Genomic DNA, 9766 nt, shown 5'->3' with positions numbered 1-9766 from the left:
TCAGCAATTGGCATTGTCAGTCTTCTTAATTTTAGCCATTCTAGTGGATGTATATAGTGACATGTGGTTTTTACTTATCTTTTTTTGATGACAAATGATGTTATTTTTTCAAATGTTTATTGGTCATTTGTGTATCTTCTTTTGCAAAAATACCTGTTCAAATATTTTGTTCATTTTAAAATTGAGTTATTCTTATTGAATTGTGGTTCTTTATATATATTTGGATGCCTGTTCTGTGTCAAGTATACGTATTCCAAAGATTTTTCACTCCCATATATGGCTTGTCTTTTCATTTAAAAAAATGGTATCATTTGGAGAGCAGAAATTTAAAAATTTGATGAAGTCAAATATTTCTTTCCTTTATGCCTTATGCTTTTGGTATTTTTTTTTTTTTTTTGCGGTACGCGGGCCTCTCACTGTTGTGGCCTCTCCCGTTGCGGAGCACAGGCTCCGGATGCACAGGCTCAGCGGCCATGGCTCACGGGCCCAGCTGCTCCGCGGCATGTGGGATCTTCCCGGACCGGGGCACGAACCCGTGTCCCCTGCATCGGCAGGCGGGCTCTCAACCACTGCACCACCAGGGAAGCCCCATGCTTTTGGTATTTTAAGAAATCTTTGCTTAACCCATTAAAATTTTTCCTGTTTCCTTCTAGAAGCCTTGTAGTTTTAGCTTTTACTTTTACAACTGTGATCCATTTGAAGTTAATTTTTGTGCATAGTGTTTGGTAAGGGTCAAGGTTCCTTTTTTTCCTCCTAAGTGGTTATCCATTTTTGGAAAAGACTCTTTCTCTATTGAACTACCTTGGCATTTTTGTCAAAAATCAATTAACCATATATGTTGGTCTATTTCTGGATTTTATTGTTACATTGGTCTGTCTACCCTAGTGCTGATACCATACTGTCTTGACTACTGTAGCATTATAATAAATCTTGAAATCAGGTAGTTGAGTCCTTCAACTCTGTTCTTCTATTTCAAAACTGTTTTGGCTCTTCCAGAGTCTTTGCATTTTCTTATAAATTTTAGAATCAGCTTGCCAGTTTCTAAAAAAAAAAAGCCTAAAAGCCTTCTGGGATTTTATTGGGATCCTGTTGCATGCATAGTTCAATTTTGGGAGAATTGTCATCCCGATTTTGAGACATCCAATGCATGAACACGTTGTAATCTCTTCATTTATTTAGATCTTTAATTTTCTCAGCGACGTTTTACAGATTTTAGTGTTCAGATCCAGCACATCTCTTATTAAATTTATTCCTATGTATTTCATGTTTTCAGATGCTATACCGAATAGTATATACTTCAAAATTTCATGTCCTAATAATTTGTTTTTAATATATAGAAATACAGTTGGCTTTCATATACTGACCTTGTATTCTGATTTTGCTAAATTCATTTATTAGTTCCAGTAGCTTTTTTGTACCCCAAATCACAACATCTGTGAATAAAGACAGTTTTACTTCTTCCTTTTTGATCTGTGTGCCTTTTATTTGTATATTTATTTATTTTTGTGCCTATTTGCTCTAGTTAGGACCTCAGGTACAATGTTGAATAGAAGTGGTAACAGTGGGCATCCTTTCCTTGTTTTCCACCTTAGGGGAAACATTCAGTCTTTCGCCTTTAAGTATGTTGTTGGTGGTAGGTTTTTCGTGGATGTCTTCTTAAGAATGTTTCTTTCTAATCCTAGTTTGCTGAGAATTTTTTTTTATTATGAATGAGTATTGAATTTTGCCATATGCTTTTTATCTATTGAGAGGACCAGCTTTTTTGCCTTTGTTTATATGGTGAATTAGTTACTCATTTTTTGAATGTTTTAAACCAACCTGGCATTTCTAGGACCAATCCACTTGGTCACAATGTATTATGCTTTTTAATATAGTCCTGGATTTGATTTGTTTATATTTCGTTAAGTATTTTTGCATTCACGTTCATGAGGATATCAGCCTGAAGTTTTCTTTTTTCTTCTACAATGTCTTTGGTTTGGGTATGAGGGAGTGCTTGTTTCATAAAATGATTGGGAGTGTTCCCTCTTCTATTTTCTGATTTTTTGTTGAATTCCAGGTGCTCTGCTTGCAAAAGCAGAAGCATACTACAATTGAATCATACTACGATCCACCTTCCTGTACCCTCCCAAAGTCCTGTGGATTCCACCCCCTGACCCCAGTATTTCCCAGCTCTCTCTCCACAGCCCTTGTCTTGGTTCAAATCTTTATTACTCACTAGTTGGTGAGTTACAGATTGGTCACTAGGCTGCTTTCAAACTTAATGGCTTTTAGGATCAAACCCCAACCTCTTGTGCCCCCCTTCATCCAGACACGTAGAGGACTGCACTCTCCCTCCAGTCATACTGTTTTTGCAGCTCCTAAAAAGGTACAAGATGTTTCATGCCTCAGGGTTTTTGCGCTGCTTGAGTGTTCTTCCCTGTCTTCTTCCGATTAGCTCGTTCCTGCGTTAACGCTCCTCTTGGTGTCTCCTCAGTTATCCCAGAGCAAACAGAGCGCGCAATGATCAACCTTTTCAGCTTGTTTGCCCACTCCCCTGAGTTCTTCCCATCCAGGGATCAAGTCCTTGAACAGTGCCTCTGTGACTATCACCGTGGATACCCGCACCGGGCACACGGCCCAACTCTGGCCTTGCCCAAGAAGAACGCCCCGGCAACCAAAGAGGACACCAGCCTTAAGGAGTCATGACTGCGCCTGCGCACAGCGGCGGAAGTGGGGTGAGCGTCGACGCGGAGAGGACGCGCCTGGGGAGAGTGCGCAGGCGCGGCGGGGACGGAAGGAACGCCCCGAAACGCCTCCGGGGCGCGGAGGCTTGTTCGGAAGTTGTACCGGGTTGGGGGTGAGTTCTTTCTCTTTCCTTCGCAGCGCGTGCGGCTGGTGTCAGAGGCTTCTGCTCTTTTCCTTTTGGTAGAGGCCTGTGGTAACGATGTGGATTTAACCCGCTCAACGCAGGCAGCCCAGGGCTCGCTGTGCAGGGGCTTCACCCAAATGAAGGTGCGGTTACTCTCCAACTCCCACTTCCCATCTTCTGCAGACTCTCCCACGCCCCAGATACATCCTTTCACTCATTATGATCTTTTCCGTGTGGCCCTGGCTCCTGAGGAGCACGTTTTGGTTGCTGGGACGAGGAGGGAGTGGGGTTAGCAATAACGCAGATAAACCCGTGAGACTTAGGGACAGTAGGGGGAGACTTCACAGAGGAAGTGGGACTCTACTTTGGGTTTGTAAAGGTGAGCAAAGGGCAAGAAAGTTTAGACCGAGAGGAGAGGGCCCTGCAGACGGGGTTAAAGGCACGAGGTAGGATGTGGAGGAAGATATGGCAGTGGCAGCGGCCTAGTTGGGTGGAAGCGTTCTCCTGCACCCAACTCCTCGGCTGGTAGTTTATGACTTGTTTGCTTTGTGACATGTCCCAGACTGCAAGGTGTTAAAGGGTGGGGAACTGGTTTCCTGGTAAATAGAAATGAGAATGGCCTGTTATATACTTAAACTGAAAAGTGATTTCATTGCCACTAATTTGCCAGGTGAACTAATTCAGCCTTGAGGAGGCTTTACTCTCACTGCAGTGTCATTAGTCTTTAAGAGCTGAGGAGGTATGGTGTGGGTTCTGGCTTCGAAGGTACTGCTCTTACCTTTGCCCACCCTTTTCACTACTATCAGACGCGGGAAGAGTGGCCCCTCCGAGCTTTACCTAAGGCCAAATCCATTGTCCAGTTAATCAGTTTTTATCCTGGGTTTGGTTGTCCTCCAGACCTCGAATCCAGATATGCATGGACTTGAGTAATTTGTTATCCAGTAGCAGGGGTTAGGAGATTCCCCACTTGGCACTCTTCATTCTTTTGTAACCCAATAATGGGATGGTTTGGGCCATACAGGCGATGCTGTTATGCTTAACATTTATTATGAGTTGTCTGTCTTCATGACTGTCAAGCAGAATTTAAGGTATAACTGTGCACGGTGCTTGTGTAAGTATTGTTCACTACACTGTTTTGGAATCAGTTTGTACTGCTGGGGATCTCACACAGAAGAGTGGCAATGAATTTGCCTTTTGCAAATGATGTTTTTTGCTTTTCTGTTTAGTTTCCTTTTCTGTTGCTGACCCTCAAAAAGATATTTGGCTTATAGTGGATGCTGATGAATGAACAGACAGCAGCAGTCAGGCAGTCCTGAGAACCATAAGGGTTTTCTGAGGAAGGGGGCATAATATTGCAAGCTTGATTTCATCCTCCATTCTGATCATTTGATGTCCCACTGTCTGGCAGCTGATTTGTTTAGTGACCCATTGACCCGAAATACACAAAGTGGCTGACCAGTGAATTCCAGGGTATCTAAGAAACCCAAAGTAGATGTGATGGACCCAGGAGACATGCTACGGAGGCAAGAATCCTCTTAGACGTTATTTACCACCTAACTGGTTGTTGTATTAATTATGGCTGGTGAGTACATTTTTATCCTTTCAAGTTTACTTTAAAAATATTTAAAGAACTAGGACTTTAAAATAGTTACAGTCATTTACATTTTCCCAGGCCCTCTTAATCAGTTATGGCTTTTGCAGTTTCCCTGTAATTATCTTTGCTTTCCTTTTCTGCTTTGGCACTTGGGTAGCTGCACATGGCAACTTAACGTTTGTAGATCTAGCTAAAAATCTTGGGTGGCGGGAGGGTTGGCTGGTGGTAGATAGGATATAGAGAGGTGTTTGGGCTCTCTGGAGTTAATTCATCTTACCCCATGACCATGGCTATTTTGAAAAGTGGTCTGTTTTTCAACTTGGTTGAAACTTCATAAGGTATTAGAATATTTTTCCACTTGGGGGGAAGAAAACAAGTTCTGAAGAATAAGTTTGTGTTTGCAGAATACAAAACTATTATTTCTTAGTAGGTTGTCATTTGTCATTAGAAAAATGATACTTGGCTGAAAGTCCTTGCTTCTTAAAATCTAAAAACCTAAAATTTGATCCTTCATCCTTTGTCTGATTTATACTTTAGTGGGAATAAATAACCCTATTTGTTGGCAGAGCCAGCAAACCAATATATACATACATACATAATACAATTTGATGATCCACAGTCAAGACTTTAGGTGTTTTGTCAATGTACGGTTTGTGTCAGGAAACACTGTCAAAAGACACTTGACTTGATGCCCAGGATAGCCTAGAAAGTAATAGACTCATGCTTCAACTGGATAAAACCTCCACAGGATTTCTTGAGGAAACCAAGGTTTAAAGATAACTGGCTTTCACATTTACTAGGTTGAGTCATGTGAGATTGCTGATAACTGATCAGAAAGAAAGGCTGTTTTCTGGGTAACCCTCTTGTAACTGTCAATTAAGAAAGGAGCAGCTTCACTGTTTAAAAAGTTTGATGTGGTTGGGGAGGATTCTACCTATGGCAGTTAGTCATGACTGGACTGTGGTTAGGGCTGCACTGAGGAGACACCAGCTCTGGTGAGTTTCTTCTGAAATTGTTTTTGTGGAAGGAAAGGGAGGGGGTATGGGGTATTGCTGGTCCATCAGCAGCTCAGGATAGTTGGGGGAGAGGGTTTCTTCTTCAAGTACCCATGAGAAAGTTATTTTTTTGTCTTATTTACTGCAGAATTAGAATTTCAGGTCACTGGAACGTGTGACTGGTGTGTTCTACATATTAATGCAGCCTGACCATTTTCTATTCGGTTTAGAGATAGACTTGGCTAAGATGAATCAATTCTATTTGCCTTCCAGCTATTAGAATACATTTTTTTGGCGCGGGGGGTGTGTGTGTGTGTGCTGTGAAATAACTTTGGGCCACAGACTGAAACAGCAGACAAAGGTAGCAGAATGTCTAGTGGACAAGAGTGGCTCTCTAGAGTCTGTGATTATTGAATACAACTCTGAATTAGGGTACAGGTAGGTATCGCAGAACCTTAATACTTTTCAATGTTCCTGGCAACTAAATTCTTTAACCCCTAGGCACTACATCAGCATGGGGGATGAGGAACAGTCCCTGTTCCTGGTAGTGTTCTTCATTTGACAGTTCTGGCTCATGAGGTCTGCCAAGTATTTTGGGGGATAACACTTATCCTTGAACTTGTCGGGGTCTAATGAGTGAAACCCAGCCCACATTGAGGAGCATATGTCAGAACATTAACTAAACTGGGATTTCTGCAATTATTACTTCTTTCTTGGTTACCACCTGGAAGCTCATAAAGTGGCTTCACTTTTATAACTGTGGACCCAGCACATTTTTTATATACAGATATATATCAACTAAATGAATCCTATTTTTAAATGACATTGAGTCAGACTTAGTCCGATGGGAAGCTAATTTCACAAGGTTGAGGGGTGCCTGTCACCCACTGGCTTTTAGGAATGCACGTTCCAAACATCTTCATGAGTTCAGAGTGAGACGTGTCCCTGCAGACACACTAGACTTGATCGCTGAAACCAGGTCAGTAGAAACCACTGAAGTTTATTGGCGGTCACAATGCTTACACTTGTATGCAGCAAACACCCTCACAAGTCTATCCGCAACCTGACCACGCAAGAAAGGATTCACCACACAGTCGCCAGAGGAGAAGGAAAAAAAATTAACAGGCTTGTTTCTGGGGGCAGAGGAGAGAAATAAAAAAAAAACCTAATTGATGAGTGTCCCATGGGCAAGAGCTGAACTAGAGATGCGTACAACTAGCAGCAACAATTGTGGAAAAAGTACAAGGCAAATAGCTTTCTCCATTAATTTTCCTCCGTAGGTTAATTTTTTTTAATATTCAAAACATTTATTATGGTTTTCATTTTATAAAAATGTATATTTTTAAAGGGGTGGGAGAATGTTAAATACTTCATGCTAGGTAGACCTTGTTATTAAGAACCCCTCCGCTGTCGTAACTTCCTCCAGTCCATACATTCACGAGTGCAGGGTACATATATAAATATCCACACGCACACATCCACACACACTGCCTCAAGGGCTGGGGAAGACTAAAAGTTATTGGCCACACACGACTGGGCCTCTGGTGGACTCATCCAGATTGCTCAACAGGAGAGCAACTGGCTCAATTCCTTCTCTCTGGTCTCCACTTTCACAGAGACCGAGAACCCTAAATCACAGAGTTACATCTGGCTTTTAAAAGCAAGAGGCATATGTCTGAGGATGGGGATAAGCGAAGTGGGAAAGAGGATGAAGCTAAGAACACCAAACACTTTTAGCTGGAGTTGTCTGTCACCGCAAGAGGCCAAGGGACCTAGGGCAGCATCTGGGTTGAAGGGGGAGGGATGGTGCTCCGCATGGCTTAGAGTTCCTAATAACAAGGGTGATACAGTAACAGGAAGTGATAATTTGGGGGGCAAGGAAAGGGTAATAAGAAAAAATATACATTTGGAATTTTTACTTTTTTTTTTCTTTTTTTTCTTTTTTGCCTCTCTACACTGTGTCACTAAATATATCTCTGCACGTTCACACATCCTCGTCCAGTAAAGCTTCAGGCCACCAGAATACACATTTTTTCCTCACTCGCATACATAACCCCTCACATCAGCATTGGTGCACTAGACTCTGTAAAAATTTTTCAGTCACACTTTGTTTTTAAACTTGAGTCAATATAAACCTTGTTCAAAATGTTATGAAAAAATGTACATGTTTATACAAGGCAGGTTGTGACAGGACACTGGGGTTCTTTCCCCGTGGGCGGCCCCAGGAGGAGGGGGCTGGAGTCTCACACATTTGTGTCTCTATCTCCTCCCACCACCCTTCCCACCCAATCCCCCAGGAACCAGCAGCGCCCTGCCCCCCCTAGTGAGTGCACTCACACGCCTATTCCCTGGGGAAGAAGCTAGTTGACCTTTGCCATTTTCCCCACACCCCTGGAGGAGGGGGCCGGGATCAGCCAGGCCCTCTCCATTGTAATTGTTCGCCCCTCTGGGCCAGACCAAAGGGACGCTGCTCTGTACAGGTAGAGTCCAAGGAGGTGTCAGCTCATCATATCATTGCTATTCACGCCGTAAGTGGAATTCTTCATCGAGTCGTTGACTTCTCGACGGAATGCTGACAGATTCTGGGTGAACCTACAGAGAGGATGCATGTAGGTTGGGGGAGCAGGGTGGAAGGGAAAGATCTTTGCCTAAAATGTTTCTAGCAGACAAGTGGCTACTGAGAGGCAGAACGTATGAATCGGTTGTTTCTAAGGTCAGTTAATCTCAGTCTTAAGACTTTAAGGGAAAGTTTGGGCTAGTTTTGCACCCCTTTCTACCTGACAACTTCATGGCAGGCCTCGAGATCTGGTCAAATCTGGGGCTCTGAGGATCACCTTGGGTTCATGGCAGCACAAAAGGAATCTCACTGACAGAGACGGGAAGTAACCCTCACGAAGTGAGAGCTGGGAGAGGATGAAGCTGTCTCATTTCTTAATGCCAAGAGACCCGTGCTGTCCAGTATGGCAGCCATTAGCCACACGTGGCTGTAGACACCTGAACTGTGCTCAGTGCAACTGAGGAACTGAATCCAATTAAAAGAAATTTAAAATTCAGTTCCCCAATCGCACCTTAATTAAAATGCCATATTTTAAATTAATTAAAATTAAAGAAAAATTAAAAATCAATTTAGAAAAACCTGATGTTCAGTTCAGTTATTGGACAACTTCTAAGTATGTTTGGAACAACTTGAGTATGGGAATCTAATTGCAACTGTAAGTTTTATGAAATCTAAATACAAATCAAGTATTTCCGATGAAAATGTAGCATATGGGGCTTCCCTGGTGGTGCAGTGGTTGAGAGTCCGCCTGCCGATGGAAGGGACGCGGGTTCGTGCCCCGGTCCGGGAAGATCCCACGTGCCGCGGAGCGGCTGGGCCCGTGAGCCATGGCCACTGAGCCTGCACATCCGGAGCCTGTGCTCCGCAACGGGAGGGGCCACAACAGTGAGAGGCCCGCGTACCGCAAAAAAAAAAAAAAAAAAAAGGTAGCATATGAATTGAGATGCCCTGTTCAGTGTAAAATACACAGGATCTTGAAGACTCAGTACAACAAAAAGAATCTTAAAATTCTCAATTTAAAAATATTGATTACACATGGACACATTATTTTGGATACATGGGTTAAATAAAATATATTAAAATGAATGCTGTCTGTTTCTTTTTACCCTTTTTAGTTGTGGCAACTAGAAAATTTAGAATTACTTTGTGGCTTGCTTTTCTATTGGGCAGCACTGCTTTAGACGGCCTCTAAAAGACTTTTAAGGAGTCTCCCTCATTTCAGTGATTTGAAAAGTAACACTTGCCTAGGGTTTCTTGCCAGAGCCTTCCACACTCACCTGTCTCTGTTTTTCGTTAGAAGATTTCGCTCAATGCCTTCCATCAGGTTTTCGAAACACAGATGCATAGCCTGCTGCTTCTCTGGTGGCTGGCTGTTCACGATACTGTTCCTTAGGTCAGAAAAATACTGTAGGGCAAAGTGGGGGGGGGGCAGTAAGGAGAGAAGATGGGGAAAGGCTGACTAGCCCTTCATCATCTGTAGAGTGGAAGGAGTGTTCTCCTCCAACAAATGGAATATCTATTAAAATTGGATACTTGGTTATTTTTAAAGTTCAAGCAAGCACCTGTAGGATAATATATCTTTATCTTACTTAAAAATCTAGAACTTTAAATTTGTAAATGCTGTGGGGGTCATCTGATCCAGATTCTTCTTTTATAGGAATCTCTAGACTTACTTATGTCTGTTTATGGCAGAGCTGGAACTAGAACTTAGGCCTTAGGTGCTCTGATCTCTAGGTATCTTCTCTCCTTGTCACACTTCCTCATCCTTTCCC

General features: G+C 42.6%; 1 protein-coding gene across 4 annotated transcripts in view; it reads right to left on the bottom strand.

The window, feature by feature from the left end:
* Nucleotides 1-6417: 6417 nt before the first annotated feature.
* XPO7 (exportin 7) overlaps nucleotides 6418-9766 on the bottom strand; it is an 86899-nt gene continuing 83550 nt past the window's right edge. For all 4 annotated transcript variants that reach the window (XM_032634794.1, XM_032634796.1, XM_032634792.1 and 1 more), the window contains exons 27-28: nucleotides 9272-9399; nucleotides 6418-8029 (exon numbers count right to left, since the gene is read on the bottom strand). In XM_032634794.1, coding sequence (XP_032490685.1) covers nucleotides 7936-8029; nucleotides 9272-9399 — 222 coding nt within the window. In that variant the 3' untranslated portion in view covers nucleotides 6418-7935. The remainder of the gene's footprint in view (nucleotides 8030-9271; nucleotides 9400-9766) is intronic.

The sequence above is a fragment of the Phocoena sinus genome, chromosome 6 (assembly GCF_008692025.1).
Source record: "Phocoena sinus isolate mPhoSin1 chromosome 6, mPhoSin1.pri, whole genome shotgun sequence".
NCBI lineage: Eukaryota > Metazoa > Chordata > Mammalia > Artiodactyla > Phocoenidae > Phocoena > Phocoena sinus.
Note: the sequence above shows the minus strand (reverse complement) of the source record. Positions and strands in the feature narration are given on the sequence as shown.